The following is a 20,749-nucleotide window of genomic DNA, read 5'->3' on the forward strand; positions in this document are numbered from 1 at the left end:
CTAAATTTTTAAAAAACTTGATATAAATCTTCTCTTATTTAATTAAAAATTACAAAAACCCTTTTTTTATATCCAAAATACTTTTAAAACCATCCCCCTAACATTAAAGACATTTTAGATACTAAAGGGAGTATTAGTAATATTTTCAAACTTTTAAATAATCATTGTAATTTTATGATAATTTAAAAAAATTATTTTAATATTATTTAAGAATCATGGAAAAATTGAACAAGAACTTTTTTTGACAGTGTATTTCAATGAAAAAAAATATTTTTTTGAAAAAAACATAAAAAAGAGTTAGAAAAAGTGGACAATGGATCTTGGCCCTGTGCATGTAGCAAAAGAGGAAAACAAAGCTAGTGTGCGTGGTTCAGCAAGGTTAGGCCTACATGTTAGGTCTTAATTATTATTTTTTCATTTTTTTAATAAAATAAACAACGCGTCATCTGCTTGTCTATTTTTTTACCACCACAAAGGTTGTTGGAAAATTGAGCTCAGGTTTTTTGGATGAAAAAAAACTATTTTTCAATCTATTTTCAGCAAAAACAACCTAATAAACACCTTTATAACCTTGACAAACCAATCTACTAACCTAAAATACCTTAAAATTATCCAAAAATACAAAAAAACAAAATTGAAAACAAAATTCTTTCTCAATCCTGATCTTTTTTGTTTGGCAAGGAAAAGCATAAAAAAACATCTATGGAACTCATTTCATTAAATGGAATCCGTTACCATTAAAAATGGCTTGTTTCGACTTTAGAATTTCATCAATAATCAACTTTTTCTCTCCTTCATTATTTCTTAGCGACTCTTTTTCCTCTCTCAAACCAACAACTAAAAAATAAACAAAATAAATTTTATATCAAAACAAAAATTACAAAAATCAAAGAGACTAAATTGAAAATTGAAACAATTCTGAAAATATTTATTTTTCATAAGACGAGATTTGAAGAGTACAAATAAAAACAAAAACCCTTGATTTAGTTATAATATCATATTAGGTCCCTGTATTTTTTATTTTTTCAACTAGTAAAAATGATTTTTAATTAAGCATTAATAAAATGTCCAAATGATTTTTTAACACCTCAAGAACCTTATAGCAATCTAACAAAAAACAATTTTCCAAGCTCAAATCCGAAATAACATAGTGTGTAAGGATGTGTCTGTGTATGTGTGTTTACGCAAAGGATGAGAAATGAACAAGATAGAGGTTGTGTTTTGTTAATGTCCATGGATAAAAGGGATAAATACAAAAAATATAGAAACATGTTTAATTGAAGAGACGAAGAAGAAGACATAAAATAAAGTTATCTATATGACAGTATTGAAGTGACTTTCTATGTTCTTAAAAGAGAAAGTATATGGAAACATATTCGTTTTGTTAACACTATATATGTTTTTTATATTCCAAGATAATAGCCAAATGTTATAAACGCACAAAGAAAACGCTAGTTGTATCAACAACAAGAGCTTATGCAAGCTAATAGAATGATTTTTCCAGGGAATTTTATTCACTAAAAATGCATATTGTCAAAGCATAGATGCATATATCAATGATGACTAGGCTAGAGTGATAGATGACAAACTATCTACTTTTAGTCACTTCACCTTTGTATATGGCAATCTCGTTACATGGAGAGGCTAGAAAACAAGGTGTTGTTGCTACCTCAAGTGCAAAAGCTGAGTTCCGAGGCATAACACTTGGATTTTGTAAAGCATTGTGGTTAAGACTTCTGTTACAGGATTTGGGTTTTTCATCCTGACAACCAATTCAACTATACTACGACAATAAAGCAGCATATGTTATTTTTTTTTAATTTAGTTCTATATAGTCGTTCAAAACATGTAGAGATAAATAGATTCTTTATTAAAGAGAAGTTGAAAACAAAATTGTGGAGTTCTTTAGAATCAAATTTGAGAATCAACTGATTGATATTTTCACAAAAATAGTTTCAGTCAAGTGTTTTTAAAGTTTTTAGACAAGTTAGCCATGTATGATATTTGTGCACAAACTTAAAATGAAATGTTGAGATTTTCTAATTTCCTGTATAGGATTTTAAAGTTAATTTTATGATTATTAGGTCATTGGTTTTCCTATATAATTAACATCTTAAGTTAGTGAGGATTAGTATTATACATATCGTATCTCTCTTATCATTTATATAAGAAAATGAGAAGAGTAATTTCAATCTAATTGAAAATAATTATTTTGGTAACTGAACTGATAATTTAGTTTCTAAAAAAATAAGAAAAAACAAAGCATTAGTTATCATATATAAACAAAGTATTCATTTAGTAACAAATGAATAATGTTGGAATAATATGTAGGGTTTTTATAAAACTAATTATTGATTACAATTATTTACATTTTCTCATGGGTGATTAAAATTAAAAATTAAATTGAAACTAGAACAACAAATCATTTATCTAGTCACAAATAAATAGTGTTATTAGTTCTAATATATGTAGTGTGTTGGGAGTCTATAAATAAATTATTTGTCATAAATTTTCAGATAAGACGCCGGTGATTTCTAAAAAAATTGATTTTTTTTAATAAATAAATTTTAAAAAAATTTAATTTTGATTAATGTGCAACTTCTATATTAATATCAATAAATAAAATTTTAAAAAATATATTTTAAAATAAAAATATTTTTAAAAATAATCTCTTAAATTTACATCATGGTATTTGAGGCGTAAATGGCCACAGGGCCCTCTAGGCCTGTACTTGCAACACCTATTTCTTTTCTTATGTTTTGTATTTGTATTTCAAATTTTGATTAATAATGTCATGCTGTAGGTGGGTTTTTAACTTCCAACCAGTTTTCAATAAATAATAATAATTAAAAAAAAATACCTGTGGATCTTTTCCTTAGAAAAGGCGGTGTTACAGCCAAAACCATGGGCAGTTTTCTGTCAAACACAACAACAAAACCTGTTGCAGTAAAACCGGCTGCTACGCTCTCTGTATTCTGCTTTATTTTATTCTGTCTCCACCCTCTTTTTATCCTTCACTTTCACTCTGTATTCTCTTGCCATATCCGTCATCTCACCTCTCTCTCTCTCTCAGCTTCTCCCTGTCTTTCCATTATGATTTCCCTGCAAAGGTTGAATGGGCACTTAAATTTTTCTGGGCATTAAAGAAGTTGCTTTGCAGAACCTGATATTACGTTTCAGCTTCAATCTTTCAGCTCTTGGTGCTTTGAGCAATCATCTTTAGTGGTTTTTGTTCTAAGCTTCAGTTCTCCTGCTGCCACTGGGTATGCTTTTGTTTCTTTTCTTCTTTTTTTAACATCTTCATTTCTGCCACCCAATTATGCTTAGAATTGGATGCTCTATTGTCTTATAACGTCCCAACGTTGGGTATCTGACGCATTAGAATCTCAACTGGGTTTATTCCTAAAATCTTGAATCCAATAGAAAGTTTTAGAAAAGTAGCTGATGACAAAATTCTCTCATTGATAGTGGATAAGGTAATTAAGTATTTTTTGTTAGGTTGATGGAACACAATGATTTAGGTGGTGGGATATTTCCAGGCATGGGATCAGGAATACTAGGACTAGAATTGCCACTACACCAACAACAAAACCCACAAAACCCTCACCACTTGCAGCATCCCCAGATTGTAGCTTATGCCCACCATGAATCTGATCACCACCAACACTCCCAGCAATCTGCCAAGCATGCCTATCCTTTTGCCTCCACAAAGCCTAAACAATTATCACCATTGAGTAATGAAGATGAGCCTTCTTTCACTGGAGATGACAGCACCACTGATGGAAAAAGAAAAATTTCTCCGTGGCAAAGAATGAAGTGGACTGATAATATGGTTAGGCTACTTATAATGGCAGTTTTTTACATTGGTGATGAGGTTGGGTCTGAAGTGAGTGATCCTTTAGGCAAGAAAAAGCCCGGTGGCCTGGCACAGAAGAAAGGGAAATGGAAATCAGTTTCTCGGGCAATGATGGAGAAAGGGTTTTATGTGTCTCCACAACAATGTGAGGATAAATTCAATGACTTGAACAAGAGGTATAAGAGGGTTAATGATATCCTTGGAAAGGGGACTGCCTGCAGGGTTGTGGAGAATCAAAGCTTGCTTGATACTATGGATTTGTCACCGAAAATGAAGGATGAAGTGAGAAAATTGCTCAATTCCAAGCACTTGTTTTTCAGAGAAATGTGTGCTTATCATAATAGCTGTGGCCATGCTGGGGTTGCCTCTGGTATTAATAACTCACCAGAGATGGCTACAGACCCATCTCATGCTCAGCACCAACAAGCAACACAACAGCAACAGCAACAGCAACAGCAACAGCAATACCAAAGGTGTTCTCATTCAACTGAAAACGCTCAAGTTGTAACCAATTCGAGGACCGAAACAGAAGGGTCAAAAATGGCAAAATTGGCAAGAAATGAAGAGGATGACCACGACGAAAGCGAGGAAGATGAAGATGATTATGTGGAGGATGAGGAGGAAGAGGATGATGATGATGAAAGAGACGATGATGATGAGGATTATGAAGAGAATGAGGATGAGGCAGTAGAAGGCAATTCAAGGCATCAAAACGGGCATGGGCATGGAGATGAAGATGACCATGACGAGAAATCATCACGGAAGAGGCCAAGAAAGGAAGTGTTTTCAGCAACATCATCTTTGATGCAGCAATTGAATGGGGAAATAATGAACGTGCTCCGAGATGGAGCAAAGAGTTCATGGGAGAAGAATCAGTGGATGAAGCTGAAGTTGGTGCAATTAGAGGAACAGCAAGTGAACTACCAGTGCCAGGCATTTGAGCTTGAAAAGCAAAGGTTGAAGTGGGTGAGATTCAGTAGCAAGAAAGAGAGGGAAATGGAGAGGGCTAAGCTAGAGAATGAGAGAAGAAGGCTTGAAAATGAGAGAATGGTACTGACTGTAAGGAAGAAAGAGCTTGAGTTGCTTGATACTACACATCAACAGCAACAACTGCCTTCAAACAAGCGGAGTGATCCTTCTTCCATTGCTGGATGAAATGTACTATAACAGACTAATTCTAGATAGTTTTGATAGATAGGAATGGCATTTTTTTTGTTGTTCTTTTAGGTTTATTCCATATAATTTGCTACCATTTCTGTACAAATTAATAATATATGAACTCGGAGAGTTTGTTTCTCTTGAATGCATTTTTTTTCTTCTCAAGATAATGTCTAATCACTTGAGAGTGCCACTCTCGCTACATGTTCAATTCCTGCTAATTAAAACTCTGAAAGTGCTTGGGGATAAAGCTACAGATGGGTGTTATAGATGAGAAATATTGGATAGACAAGTAAGAGCCACCTCTACTGCTGAAGCGCGGGAGTGAGGAGTGGCGGGGCCACGTAGGGTCATGAGACGTGGGGACACGAGGGGCAATTGCCTCTTTAAGTTTTTTTTAATTCCTTTTATATTAGAATATTAATAATATTTAGCAGATTTTTTTTTCTGGTTATTAATTAACCTAAGTTAGGTATCGTTAAATTGCAGCATAATATAATATATATGTCCAGTATATTTCATTAATTTTTTTTTATTTTTTTTCTATTAATTAACCAAAAATCTTTCTTTTTTCTTTCAAACCGCTATTCTGTCTCTTTTTTATTTGTAAAATTTTTCTTTCAAGTCCTAAATTATTAATTAGTCAAACAAATAACTTTTTATACTTTATACTGTAGATAAATTTTCTTCATCTTTTCTATTTGTTCCATCAGTTAATTTTAATTTTATTCCTTTACAATTAGTTATTGAAAATGTTTAGGATTTATAATAATTTAAGAGTTTGTTGAATTAATATGTATATGGGTAATATTATATGCATATGGATATGAAATGAAATAAAATGGGTTTTGATGAATTGATAAGAATTTTACTATGAAGTTCATATTGAAAATAGAAGATGATGAACTTACTAGTGATTAAAAATAAAGTATATAACAACTCAAAAAATTAAGGACACAATAAAATAAAAAAAATTTAATATTTATGTTTAACCCACCTATAAAAAACAATAAGTCAACGATAACAACATTAATTTGTCATGACAATCCTTTTAAGTTATTATTTTTGCTACTCTCTACCGTATGTTAGCATAGAATTGTTGCCAAGAACTTCACTAATTCTTGAAAGTTTAGAAAACACAAGCTTTGAACCACCTTAAACTAAAAATAGATAAATGATATTTAAAAATATTCTTAAATTAATTTTGTTTGATATGAGTTACTATATATATTTCAAATTAATTTATCTATATAATGCATATCTACATAATACATAATATTAAATATTTATTAATAATTTACTTTTACATTTAAAAAATTCTTGCTTTGCCACCGGAGTGAGAGATGGCCAGAGACTTGAAAAGCTTCCTTAGCAGGAGAGGTCCCATGGCCATTCCCTCTGCCGTGCTTCATGCATTATAGACCAGTTGCTGGGCAAGAAAGACTCCCACGCTAGCTAAGGTTCCAACTTCTGGTCCATGGGTAAAATCTTGTGCAATTACAGTCCCTATTAGCAAAGCCTACAAAATTAATGTTTAATTTTGAATTTTGAAAGAGGTCTTGAGACCCTGCCTGAGGCTCAGGCTTTGATGTAGGATACGAGGAGCAGTGGTTTCCTGCATTGCATCCTTGGAAGGGAGTTTGTGAAAGCAAATCTAATCTAAAGGTGCAAGTAAATGTTACGCCTGGTGAAGACTCAAACCCACATTCGCCTGTTTAGAAGTCAGATCCATTTTTTAGGACACAGGCGCAGACGTCCATGAAAATTTATATGTTACTGTTATTTCTTTATAGAAGAGATGGTTCACCTCCATGAACAGAGGGAGGGCACAAGGATCGATTCCATTCTGGCGGTCGGGTCTTAAAGTTTTCCATAGTAATTGAAGGGGAGAAAACAGAACGGTTACTTTCTAAATTTTTGGGACAAGACCCCAAAGGCATCAGCAGCATTACGAATACTCGACGCAGTGGCTTCCAGGATGAAGTTGAATTCGATGGCTATATATATATATATATATTTGGACTACTATAATTCGTAGATCCGCTGGAGTGAGAAGCAAAAGGCCAAGCTCAAAACGCATAGCATTTCATTTTGGACATAAATTTCTAGAATCAGCTGTTCAAGCGGGAAGCAAATGGCCTTTGATAATAAAGTAAAAGTAGGAAAGATGGATATAAGTTTCCACGACATTCATTTCAGGTGTGAACACAAGTTATTGTCACCGTTCGAACACCAAAACAAGCTGCTGGTCATAAAACCTGGAGGGATGGATACAGCTCACAGGTGCCAGGAGCTGAATTCACCACCTGCTTTCATAATTAAGAGTAGGAACGAAAGGCACAAAAATTTTTGGGGCTTAACACATTTTAATCCTCAAGCTCAATAATCTTGACCACAGATGCATCCCCAACTTTTTGGCAAATAACTACCCTGTCATGCGACTTTATTACTCCGGAAGCTTTTCCGTGATCAAGAGCAACCTTTAGAATGGACTCATTCGTAGCACTTGTAGATTCCGCCTGCAGGAGTCATGTAGGAAACCGTTATTCAATGAACGCTACCCCCCCAAAAAAGACAAATCTGTTTGTGAACTGCATTGTTCTAATGACATGACATGAAGGACTAGGGTCTGCAAGGTTTGAACCTAGACAGAGGTCACATTAGAATCTATCTGTTCAACATACTGTGGTAGTACTCTCAATCCAGAGCCAATACCAGGTTATAAAAAGATTATGCCAGGAACAGCACATGCCACAAGTAAAACCCTAATCTGGTTTCATTTATTCACACCAAGGACTGGGAATGGAAATCCCACCCTGGCCCCAACGTATTAGATTATCCTAGCTCTTATATTGTGAAATAGATGATCAAACACAATAACATGATCAGTCCTAGCCAAGCCATAAGTAGTCAACCTATGCTAGCCACTATAGTTACAATCTACAAAAGACACATTAAATGTTTTTCATGCACGTGGAGCAAAACCTGAACATGAAGACAAATATATCCTCTACTCCTCAAGCAAACCAAAGTGACCAAGTCAGAATTAATGAAAAAAGGTACTTACAGGATGTCGCGGATCAGCAAGCATAGGAAAGAGACCTCTGACAATGAGCGATTGCCTTGCCTGGACATTGATATGAAGATAACAAAGTTTCGTTAACTTTAATGTCAAGAGCATGCAAGTAAAAAATACATAAATAAATTGCAGAGTATAATAAAACTCTAGATTTTCCAAATCAGTTGGAAACAGGCAAAGCACAATTGACATTTCATAATGGAACAAAACACAAAGTGGTTAAACAAAAATCCTTGATTTCATATTCCAAAATGGCTACTACAGTGAATCACATCAAGGGAATACTATCTCCTCCATATAATTAAAATAAGGAGGATTGTAGTTGGTCCTGACAAAAGAAGGAAAACAATCCTGTGCTTTAAATCCATCTAAATGAGTTGAAGCTAATAAGAGAAACCAAAGTGCACAAGGCTTAATTAGTACAAGATGTCATAAGCAATGTGAAATTCAACTTTTCATTTAACATGCCAGAGAGGGGGGGAAAGAAGCTGACAGGCTATTGCTATAATTATTGACAGGTTGTTTCAGGAAATCAATCCATATGTTTAGTACGATATCAGGCAGCCACCATCCCTTTCAATTTTTTTTACAAGTCATGAATTGAGTGGCCATATTTTCAGGGATTTCTTGTCATGTCCAGAAATGAATTTGGGGAAATTATTGAGGGTTGAAAAGCATTTCATAGAAATATAACCCCAACAACCTTCGTTAAGCGAAAAAAGTAAATTTGAATCAAGAACATACCTCAAAGGCCCCACTAAAGCTCCATTTCAATTGATTTGTCTTAAGTCGAGGGATGACAACAGACAGAACTGGCATTGTTGGCCTATACTTGGCAATCAATCTGCAATTGTAATGTATTAAGCATTTCACACTCAATAGATGATATGAAATTCTATATCTGATATAAATTCTAAACTGATGCTTTGCTAAATCAATTGGCACACTAGAAAACAAAGATGCATAAATAGAAAGATACCTTGCAGCCCTTCCTGAAGAAGTGAAGCATATAATGACGGATGACTTCACCTTGATGGCTGCTCGTACCTAGTTAATTGGAAAATACCGATAAGAAATGCAATCGGAAACATGGAAATGCTTCAACAAAACCTACAGACTGTTCTCATGATGAAGTCATTAAAGAAAAAAGGTTGTGAAAGCAGCAATACCGCAGATGAAGCAATGGATTCAAGGTGGGTCATTGGCTCTCCAACATATTTGACAGTTTTCTTGAAATACAAGTCTTGATTGAAAACCTTCTCTGCCTGGATTGGACATTACAGAGGATGAAAAAAGCTAAAAGGAACAAAGTAAGAAATCGAACAATAACTGAATAATTTTTTTCTGCTTTGGTCAAGTATCAAGATTCAAGCACTGAAAGAAATAATTAGATTACAGGATAAAAGTTGCAAGCATACTCTTATTCAATATTTTGTGTTGATATATAGAGCAGAACATCATTACTATAAAACCAGATCAAGGCTATGTAGGTATCAGTGATGTCAAGAGGCACTGAGGTGCACGCCTTCCTTTATTAGCCTCAAGCAATGAATTTCAATGAAACACTGCCTAGGCAAGCACCTCAGCGGGCATCAAGTGTTGAAGCAAGCACCTGCTTGAGATACTTCTTTTTTGTTGGATTTTTCTTTTTAACTGATTTATGTTTAGACCTATCTGTCCATTTTTTAATTTACTACAAGAAACAATTTAGGAGTATTTTTGTAAAAAACAAAGATTAGGGTAAAAAAGAATAAAAAACCATTAAAATAGGAGACATACAGTCAAGGAACAACACTTGAAGAGAAACACAGATACAACTATGTTATGGTATTTTATATTTTCTTTTGATTTTCTAATGATCTAATCTTAATTGGAAAGATATATATATTTTAGATTTAAATAATATAATATTATACATGTTTTTTTTTAATCTATAGCATATTGCCTTGGTTCATTCATGCGAGCACTTGGCGCCTCGGGCATTTTACAAGCTTGGCGCCTTTAGCCTTTGACAACACTGGTGGGCATGTCAAGTTTCAAGAAATCACAAATGCGAACTCCAAATAAAATAGGTCTTGAAGTTGAAACCCTCACAATATCTAAGCCGATAAAATATATATTCAAGGCATCAAATACACACAACAAGAGTTCATAAAAAATAATCACACACACAAACAAACACAGAACGAAAGTCTAGAAAAGTAATGAACTCCATGAGGAACAAAGCAAATAATTCAAGTTGTTGTGCAAAAAGACTAAATAATCATAGCAGGATCAACTCGTCTTCTAAGCAGCAAGTGCAAACACAATAATGTTTTATAAAGTCCATTAACAAAGAAGTATAAGGGAAAGAGACCATATAGTTCAGAAATTTAAAGCAATAAAATACCATTCAAAGGAATAAATACATCTAAAGAGATTATATCTTAAAAAAAGATGAAATTGGATTTTGGCCTCAGGGCATACTAGCTATTATAGAACTTTGTCCACGAGAGGCACTCGTTCAAAACCTCTCACTTCTTAAATTGCAACTTGCATCCAGAATTTAACCAAGTTATGATAGCGGTCTTAAAAAAAATTACCTCAGCACAGATTTTACCAACAGTGGAAATGGTTTCTATAGGGTACAGCCCACGAAGAGTCTCAGCACCAAGAAGAATCGCATCACTTCCTGCAACAGATATAAAAGGAATTAAAAAAGAAAAAACTAAGGCACAAATTTTCCATGTTATAGCCAATCCTATAAAAACTATACAGTGAATATAACGAAATATAGTTGTTATCAATACAAAGACTCGGTCCACTAACTTATATCATGGGAATTATGTAATACGGAAACATAAGATTGGGTATCAGAACATTTCAAGATAATAACCCACCATCCAACACAGCATTAGCAACATCAGTTGCTTCTGCACGAGTTGGTCTTAAGTTGTCAGTCATACTATCCACAACACGAGTGACCACTGCAGGCTTGCCAGCCATGTTGCACTTGTAAAGGGCAGCCTTCTGAAATAAGAACACCTGCAAATGCAAAGAGGTAAATTAGTTGGGGGTCTCTACCAACACCATTTTCTTGGCACTACCCTCTAACCAAGTATAAGGCATTTATTCCCAACGAAGGCCAGTGTAACAAATTGGCATATATAGCAAGGAGCATACAAGTAACTATTATAAGTAGCATATCATAGGATGCACGACATGCCATCCCTGAGATACAATTTGAAACCTCTTTGAATCACGTTCATTGGCAGTCAAAGAAAGACTTTTTGAACATCTTGCAAAGTTCTCCTTTTCTTTTAAATCAGTTGTCCTTTCCATTGAACGGGGAAAACTAAAGCTTTGGTCATCAAGTTGTTCCCAAGCTAAAGAATGGCTTTTAAAGCTTGGCTTTAACAAATGGAAGATGATTACAAGATTTCAAATTTGAAGAACAAACTAAGAATTTGTTAGTGAGATAAAAAATTCCAAAATCTAATAACCTATAATCAGCATTCTATTCGTCTGGAAAACACACATGATACTACTTTAGATATGTGGAACAGATTATTCATTATACGTTGTCTGCATTGAGGATGTTGTAGCTTTACCAATCTTCTATAACATCATTAAAATGCCTGAGTTAAGTAAAACATAGCAGAAGACATCAACAGAGACAAGTATAGGCTATCCAAACTGACCTTCTCAGATGGAGTGCCTGAGATGTATCATAATAAAACACAGTAGTTGCAAGAAAAGGCAAGCATATGCAGATCTAGACATATTAGACCTTAAATAGCCAATGAATCCAATGCACAAGAACTTTATGCTATATGTAGAAAGACTGCTTCATTAAACTTAGAACTGACCTTCTCTGGTGGGAGATCTATGCCCAAATTTCCTCTGGAAAGGATAATACCGTCAGCTTCTTGTAATATCTCATCAAAATGAGTTAAACCCTGAAAGAAAGAAAGATTTAAATAAGTACACTAAACTAGCATTACATTTGGTTTGGGCCAATACAAAATCAGTTGAGTTATGAGATAAAGGTATATGCTAAAAACCTCTATATTCTCAATCTTGGCAAAAATTTGAGTCTGATATAGATCACCCAGCTTAGATAGGTACTCACGGGCCTGCATTACAGTGCAAATAAGACTCTTACTGAAGTTATAAAAAATAGTTCCATTACAAAATACAGCAAGATGACTGATTATACAAGCCAGGATGCATCAAAAGGGCATTGAATCATGAAAATACTTACATTGCGTACATCTTCTGCATGCCGGGTATACGACAATGAGAGGAAGTCAATTTTGTTTTGAACTCCCCAAGTACTTATAACCTGGAATCAAAACAGGAAAAAAACCAGGTATGAAACTTGATAGAAAGACATGAGGCAGACCAAATAAACTCATAAAAGAAAAGGGATAAATATTACATGACATCCAATGTTAAATTGAAGAAGTTAGGTCCAGGACTGACCTCCTTATCTTTATCTGAAAGAGTAGGAAGTTCAATACGAATTTGGGAGGCATGCAAAGTGAATAAAGATCCAGCCAAAGTTGCCGAGTTCTTTATAACACAGACCACATCATTGCCCTTCACCTCAGAAACCTGCTCAATTCAATTCCAGGAAAATCTCAGCTAGTCATGTACAAGCATAGTTTTGTAACCAGACATGCTTGTGTGTGAGATGGCATATTCTTCATAAAATCACCCAAACAAGCTAAGACCATTGTGAAATATTCAATAAATAAGCAAGCAAGAATCCCACTTCCCTTCAGACAATGGATTAAATAACATTTACACTAGGAAAGAACTAGACAGATGACTATAATCAATGACCACCAACAGATGTACTTCTCTTACCTCCAGCCATACAGAAGTAGTTTCACTTCCAGTGAAGAGGTATTGGCCAACAAAAATGGTGTCTCCATGCTTCACTGCCTGCAAGACCAATTTGATAGTTACAAAAATTGTATGGAAAAAATAAATATATAACATAAACACACAATTCCTTTGATCAAAAAAGAAAACCCCGCACACTTAATTTTAAATAAGATAAACAGATGACAAAAAAAAAATCAATTTCAATTGTAAATAGTAGAAAAACATTTTTTTATATTCAAAGTTCCACCTTCTTGTTTGGCCCCATGGCCACCCAGATTTCAACAGAATTAAACATTTCAAACTCACTAAAGCATCAAAGAGGACTAAGTTTCATCTGGTTTTTTAAAACGGCCATTTGCATTAGTATCCTGACCCAGTCACAGTTCCATCAACTATAAGAACAGAACAATTATTATTCCGGCAGTATCATAGCCAAAAAAGAAAAGGTGAAAACGAATATAAAGCAAACCTTAGATAGTCCATCAAAATTGATGGGGAGAACTTTAGATGAAGCTTCCTGTTCTTGATCTGGTGTCAGAATAACAAAACCATCTGCCAGAAGAGAAATGGGGTTGCCACTTTTATTAACAACCTGCAACTCAGGTCCCACCGTGTCGAGCATGACCTGAACAACACAAAATGTTTCAACATTACTATTACAATAAGCGTAATAAATATGTTTTTTACATATATAAAAAAAAAAGAATAAAGAAAAAAAACGTACAGCACAGAGCTTCTTGGTGGTCTTGACAGCAGCCTTCAAATTCTCCAAAGTCCCCTGGTGATACTCAGGGTTACCCCATGAAAAATCAAACCTAGCCACTGCCCCCAATAATCCCAAATCCATCAGATCCATTTTAACCAAAAAAACTAAATAATAATAACAATTTATAAAAAATAAATAAAAAAGGCTAGGTATTACCGGACATCCCAGCCTTGAGGCAGCCAGAAATAACCTCAACAGATCGAGATTTTGGACCTAGTGTGCCTACAATCTTCGTCATTGCTGGAAAGAAACTCTGCAAAAAAAATAAATCGAAATCAATATAAATCAATAATGAAACTACAGATCATGCCATGATTCATTCAAATAATAATAATAATAATAAGAGGATGAAGGGATGCTTACAGATTTTGAAGGCTCCAGAATTGAAGCCATCCTTATAGGCTCCTCCAAAAGCAAGTGATTTGAATGCATCTTTCTTCTTTCCAAATTATTATTAATCACTATTCTCCTTACACCAAAACTCAGAGACCTTTAGAGAAAGAAGAGTTCCTTGGGATTTTTGAAGTGAATCGACGGCCTAAGGTAGGAACTGTGTGGTTTTACTTTTTATAATAAAAAAGAGGTGACCCTTGCTATGTATATGCTCTAAGAATAATATGACTCTGATTATTATGCCTCTTCCGCTCTAGCAAGCAGTACTAATAGACGACGCCGCGTTTGTTCTGCTGTTTATTTATTTCACCGCCAACATAAAATTAGTCCCCCAACTTTCGAGATTTTTAAGTAGGTTACATATCTTTATAACTGTTCTCGATTAAATCCTTCTATTTATAAATCTTGGAAATAATGTTTAGACATTGCATGAGCTGGTCATATATATTTACTTTCCAAATCTTTATTTTTTAAAATACCTAATTTTTCCTGCCACTTAACACACGGGTGAGGCTAGAGTAGAATTGTTTCATTTAAGCTTTGGTTTGTCCCTGATTGTTTCAAATTTAAAGTAATAAATGAGTATTTCTACTCCTTCAACTTGGGGAAATTAGAATATTTATCATTTTCTCGAATTTTTGAGAACTAAGATCTGAGACTGATTGTGGAAATGTATATAGATGGGGGATCCAAATGATAGAGTTGGTTGTTTGAGGACTGTATTGATAGCCTGAATATTGTTGGGTGAGTGCTCTGATATTTTCCCTTATTTCTCTTTTATTATATCCTGCTTGTGAGTTGTGAGAGATGGAAAAACCCGGTTCCCATCGCACAAAAACTGATTGGTTTATAGAATTACACGTGAAGAAAATGTACGGTTAGATCGCCCATGGCATTGTTTCCCTGCGGGCATACATGAAGTTTGACGGGGCGACGGTGCGTGGAATACCAACTTCTTTCGTGGAGGAGGGGAAACGGATGCCTACATAAGTGAATAGCGCGTGTTATGCACACTGGATTTGATTGGTGGGTAGAGTGCGCGTGTTTAGTAGAGCATGTGATGGCGTGTTTTTGGTGGTATTTAAAAGTAGTTTACACGTGGTTTAAGGGAGTTGCGCACGTTGGAATGCAAGCAAGAGAAAGGGTACCTAACCACTCGATGAAAGGAGCAAAAGCGTGCTTTGAGTTTTGAGTCAAATCCATGGGCTGTCCTTTTTCTAAGAAAAATACGGCCTTATTGTTGAGCGCTCGGGAGTGCGCGTTACTTGCTCTCTTTTTTTCATGTGTTTTTTTTTTAAATATATATTAAAATAATATTTTTTTATTTTTAACATTAATATATTAAAATAATAAAAAATATAAAAAATTAATTTTTAAAAAACATAAAGATATTTTCAACTGCTGTCCCATCGAGGACAAGTGCACTTTAGACTATGTTTTTAAATTTATTTTATTTCTGTACTTGATATGATAGGTTAAAATATAAAAATTATACTTTGAAATGCAAGACTCGACAAAGGAGATAGAATTGGTCAAAACATAAGAATTGTACGGTGCATATCCATTTTCCATAAAGGGGGCACACAGAACAAAACTGCCCATTGCATGTTGTGAAAGAATTTACATAAAATTAAAAAGTTGTTTTTTATAGTCAAAGATATTTATTCTCTTATTAGATTTTCTGATTTTGAAGTCACTGTTCATGAGAATTTGTTATACTATACTTTCAAAGACAACGATAAAAATATTATACATGTACTATAAATATAAATTTATTATACTATGAATTATATTATAAATATAGAGTGTTTATGAATGATACTGTAACACTTGAAAGCGTTATCTTTTCCATGTTTTAGTTTAACAAAATGTTAGTATGTCTAGTTGGGCAGCCAACCCCAGGGAGATTGGGTCTAGCTCAGTAGCCAGACTCATTTTAATTCAAATTAATATTTTTTTGATGTTTTGGTATTATTTTTATGTGATGATATAAAAAATTAATTTTAAAAAATAAAAAAAATATTATCTCAATATATTTTTCAAAAAATATTTTAAAAAATAATCATTCATTGCATAATAATATAATAACTAGTATATTGGCTCGTGCTCCATAGTGGGTCAATAATATTTTTTTTTTCAAATAAAAATTTTTTGAGTTGGGTTAAAAGCACAGAATGTATTTGCACCATCATTATCTTCAAATAAAGTATTTTATATAGTTGCATCATGAATAACGCATAACAGAGCAGCAACCAATACACAAACAACTAATTTCCTTCCCTTTAATTTTTTTTCCTTTTAAGATATTTCCAATTTTATTTTATTTTTCTCTTTACTTTTTTTCTTTTCTCTTATTGAATTTTTTTTCATACTATAAAAAGGAAATAAATTGATGTGACTTTTTCCACTATATCAAAGCTGGGTGATGATATTTTTTATTTCAGGTTGGGTTAAATTTTCTTATTAAAACATATTTGTTCTTGCGTTTCAAAAATGCTTTTAAAAAAATTAAAAATTATTTTTTTTACTTCAAATTAATATTTTTTTATGTTTTAGTATTATTTTGATGTGATGATATATATAAAAAAATTTACAAGATATATTATACTATACTTTAAAAGGCAGAAGAAAAACATTGTGCATGTACTGTAGACATAGACTTATTGCATTGTGAATTACACTGTAGACGACATTATAGCACCTGGAGACGTTGTTTTTTTCTATGTTTTAATCTAAAAAAAGTTGTTGGGTCTGGCTCCGCATGTAGACTCATTTTAATTCAAATTAATTTTTTATATATTTTTATATTATTTCGATATGATTATATAAAAAATCAATTTTAAAAAATAAAAAATATATTATCTCAATATATTTTTATAAAATAACTACTATATAATAATATAATAATTAGCATATTGGTCGGCACTCTGTAGCGGGTCAATAACAATTTTTTTTCCAAATGTAAAAATGCTTGAGTTAGGTTAAAAGCACATAATGTATTTGCACCCTCACCATCTTCAAATAAAGTATTTTCTATAGTTGCACCATGAATACCGCATAGCAGAGTAGCGTTCATTACACTGATAGCTAATTTCTTTCCCTTTAATTTTTTTCCTTTTAAGATATTTTCAATTTTATTTTTTTCCTCTTTAATTTTTTTTCTTTTCTCTTATTAAATTTATTTTCATACTATAAAAAGGAAATAAATTAATATGATTTTTTTATATTGTACAAAAGTTGGGTGATGATAAATTTTTTTTCATTTCAGGTTGAGTTGAATTTCTTTTTTAAAGCATGTTTGTTTTTGTGTTTCAAAAAATACACTTAAAAATTTGAAAATTGTTTATTTTTTTCTTTACTTCAAATTAATATTTTTTTGAAGTTTTTATATTATTTTGATGTGATGATATAAAAAATAAATTTTAAAAAATAAAATCTCAAAATTAGGTCTGGCTCCGTATCCAGACCCAGGAAGATTGGGTGTGGCTTCGCAACCAGATCTAAGAAGAATGGATCTGACTCTGCAACCAAACCCGAGGCAGTTAAAATACCCCATACACTCTTTATATATATTTTTTACATTTAAAATAAAAATTGATATTGACCTGCTGCAGAGCACGAACTAATATGCTAGTTTTTTTTTATGTAATGTGGGTAGGTTTTTAAAATCTTCACTAAATAAGATTTAGGTATCGATTGGAACGTGGTGCCGTTTGAAACTACATTTCAAAAAGCATTTTATAAAAATTTATTTTTTTATTTAAATTTATTTTTTATGTTTTGATGTATAGATGTCAAAAGTAATTTTTTAAAAAATATATATATTTAATACATTTCTAAGCGGAAAGCACTTTAAAAAACAACTGTTATCATATTTTTAAACCTCTTAATATTGGTTAATGTTATTTGTTGAAGTTTGGTTTTAATATAAGTTTAGATAATCATGTAATTTTATATTAAGTTAATCTAGTAAAGAAATTATAAAAACTTGATTGCTAAATGTGAGTTGTAAAATAGACTATAAATCACAATTATTTAGTTTATATATCATGTACTTTGTATGATCAAATGAACTTGCAATAAAGATCAAACACAGAAACCTAGCATGCATTTTAAGCATGTCAAAAAGTTTATACATACACTTTACATATAAAGACTCGTGTATCTTAAATATTTAAGTATTATAAATAATTATTTTTCAATTATCCTTACTTAGATTACCGGAAAATATACTCAATTTGCTATCTGAGTATGAAATATATGATTTTGTGTAGTTCATAACATATATGAAGCTCCTAATAATTCAAAAATATTCTAATTAGTTTATTCCATATCATTTTTTAAACCAAGTCTTCCACATTCATTATATTAGCCTAGTGTATTTTTTTTAATAAATTCTCCAAAATATTTGAGACTGTAAACTAGGTTTAAGCCTTTTTTATTTCCTTTTTTATTAATCAAGAATATCACATAGATTCTAAAAAAAAAAATACCTAGAAAGCATAAGAAATATTGGGTGGTGACTGTAGGTAAAAACTAGGTTTAAGCCTTTTTTTTCCTTTTTCCCTTCTTTAAAAAAATATAATGTATTAATCGCAATTTAATGAATGTACTTGTATTACTAATCCTTGCGTAATTGATAGCTAAGCCTATTATATACTTGCAAATTTCTTAGGCCTTTTCTCATTGTAACCATAAATAAAATCACATCATAAAATAATCTTAAACTACAAGCTCTTTGATAATCTTTAAGCAGTTTTATTTAAAATTCAGACTAGATAAGAAATGGTGTCGAAATATTTTAAAATTGATCTATTAGGTCAAATATAATAGCACTACCAAAAATTTCTTTGTAGTAACATGTAAGTATTGTATTATTCTTGTATTTTTTAATATTCTTCCATCAAAACTATTAGAATGTTTATATATATATATATAATGGAAACTTGCTTTTAGAATAATAATAGAATTTTGTATAAAAAATAAATATTTTGGTAAATTATTTTCTTTTAAAAAGGCTCGTTAATGAGATAAAAAATTTCTACTTAAAGATATATCTTTTTTATCCTTATTCTAAACCATCCAAATTTTTTTTGGGTATGTCTTCTTATTACTTTTGATTTTTATTAAATAAATAATATAGAACAAAAAGTTTGATTTTTTTGTTGAAATTAAAGATATTAACAAGAAAAGGAAGACTTACTATTAAATTAGTTTATTTCAATGGAATTTAAATTATTGCTCTTCTTAAAAATAAAATTAGTGCCATATAATCAAGTGAAAAAAAATTAAAAAACTCTCCACAACACAAGGTCGAATATCTTAACTTGCTTAAATTTCACAGTTTCGCGACTTAGTAAGCATTAAAATCACTTTCTAACATTTTGTTAGAACAAATAATCATTAATCTATTTTATTAAATATAATTGAACTTTGATTTCATGATTAAAAATTTTCTTGTTACTGAAAAATACATTAGTGATGTCTGTATTTTCTTTTACATTCAAAAAATCTTTGATCTAATCCATAGTGAAGCATTAGGCAATTATATTGTAAATACATGTCTTTTAGTAATTAGAAAAATATCATTAAACATGGGAAAATTTATAGTGCACTAGTAGCATCATATAAGTTACTCTTTTAGGCCCATCTCAAGGAAAAAAAAGACATATAAAGGAGAGAATCCAAGAATATCATTGCCTAGATTTTCTCTCCTCTCCTTATGTATATTTATTTCTTTAAAATAGATATATAAAGGAAAGTAATTAATATGATGTTACTAATTATATTACTAGTTATTTCTTAATCATCACATAACTTTTGGATTTTTAAGGTCATTTTGCGAGTGTTGTGTGGGATGGTGTAATTGATATGGTGTTTTGTCCTAACCATAGTTTTGAAGGAATTTAGTTTAACAAACACCACAATTTTACATAGGTCTTATCGAAAACTCTCTATTGAAATTTTGGTTGAGATAAAAACATAATTTATGACTTTTCTTAAATTTATATTTTCAAGTGCAATCATAAAAACTGCCACAATGCTAAACAAACACTTATATCCTTGTTTTGTTTTCTACAACTATTTTTTTTTCATGTATTAATGAACAATACTTATATTATGAGGTTTTATAAATACTAGTTTATTGACCCGCATTACATTGCAAGTTGGATAAAAAAATTGAACGTGAAAAAAAAATCTCGAACACAAGAACCTATTTAGTATTGTTATTTAAACCTGACTCTACGGGTCACCTTTGAAATCTTCTGAGCCAGCTCCTTGCCTAAACTAAATTTAACACTAACTCATGTGAGAGTTGTCTTAACATGACCCGGTTAACTTGGCGAAACTAAAAACAATCTAGATAATTGATAAAAAATATAGTTTGATTTAAATTTTTTTTCAAGATAACAATATTTTTTTTAATATTGAGATGCCGATATATTGGATTAACCCAATCTTTTCGGTTTAACTCCCTAAAATAATATCTAATTAATTTTTTTTGATTATATAAGTTTGATGGTAATATATATAAATGGTAAAATAAACCTTTTTTAAAATTTTATCTTGTCTAGTATCAACCAAACATGATAAGAGACTATTACTTTATTTTATATACCATTAC

At 31.9% G+C, this 20,749-nt stretch overlaps 2 protein-coding genes across 2 annotated transcripts; one reads left to right on the top strand and one right to left on the bottom strand.

The window, feature by feature from the left end:
* The first annotated feature begins 2,914 nt into the window (after positions 1-2,914).
* LOC133688780 (stress response protein NST1) lies at positions 2,915-5,159 on the top strand. The gene is made up of 2 exons (XM_062108390.1): positions 2,915-3,263; positions 3,499-5,159. Exon 2 carries the CDS (start codon positions 3,503-3,505, stop codon positions 5,009-5,011), a length of 1,509 nt encoding a protein of 502 aa, XP_061964374.1. The 5' UTR covers positions 2,915-3,263; positions 3,499-3,502; the 3' UTR covers positions 5,012-5,159.
* A 1,973-nt stretch (positions 5,160-7,132) lies between these two features.
* LOC133689553 (pyruvate kinase 1, cytosolic) lies at positions 7,133-14,375 on the bottom strand. Its single transcript, XM_062109449.1, has 16 exons — positions 14,095-14,375; positions 13,888-13,984; positions 13,690-13,787; positions 13,435-13,590; positions 12,945-13,022; positions 12,558-12,689; positions 12,337-12,417; positions 12,137-12,208; positions 11,942-12,031; positions 10,973-11,117; positions 10,676-10,764; positions 9,263-9,358; positions 9,073-9,140; positions 8,838-8,937; positions 8,082-8,141; positions 7,133-7,533 (listed from the first exon to the last, which is right to left on the bottom strand). Exons 1-16 carry the CDS (start codon positions 14,161-14,163, stop codon positions 7,381-7,383), a joined length of 1,584 nt encoding a protein of 527 aa, XP_061965433.1. The 5' UTR covers positions 14,164-14,375; the 3' UTR covers positions 7,133-7,380.
* Positions 14,376-20,749: the final 6,374 nt, after the last annotated feature.

Source organism: Populus nigra, chromosome 3 (assembly GCF_951802175.1).
Source record: "Populus nigra chromosome 3, ddPopNigr1.1, whole genome shotgun sequence".
Taxonomy (NCBI): domain Eukaryota; kingdom Viridiplantae; phylum Streptophyta; class Magnoliopsida; order Malpighiales; family Salicaceae; genus Populus; species Populus nigra.

Excerpts from the sequence above, each read along its gene's own strand:
- LOC133689553 (XM_062109449.1), bottom strand. The coding sequence starts at position 14,163 with ATGCATTCAAATCACTTGCTTTTGGAGGAGCCTATAAGGATGGCTTCA. Across the intron at positions 13,985-14,094 it reads TTCTGGAGCCTTCAAAATCT|AGTTTCTTTCCAGCAATGAC; the intron begins GTAAGCATCCCT and ends TTTTTTTTGCAG. Across the intron at positions 12,032-12,136 it reads CCAAGATTGAGAATATAGAG|GGTTTAACTCATTTTGATGA; the intron begins GTTTTTAGCATA and ends TCTTTCTTTCAG.
- LOC133688780 (XM_062108390.1), top strand. The coding sequence starts at position 3,503 with ATGGAACACAATGATTTAGGTGGTGGGATATTTCCAGGCATGGGATCA.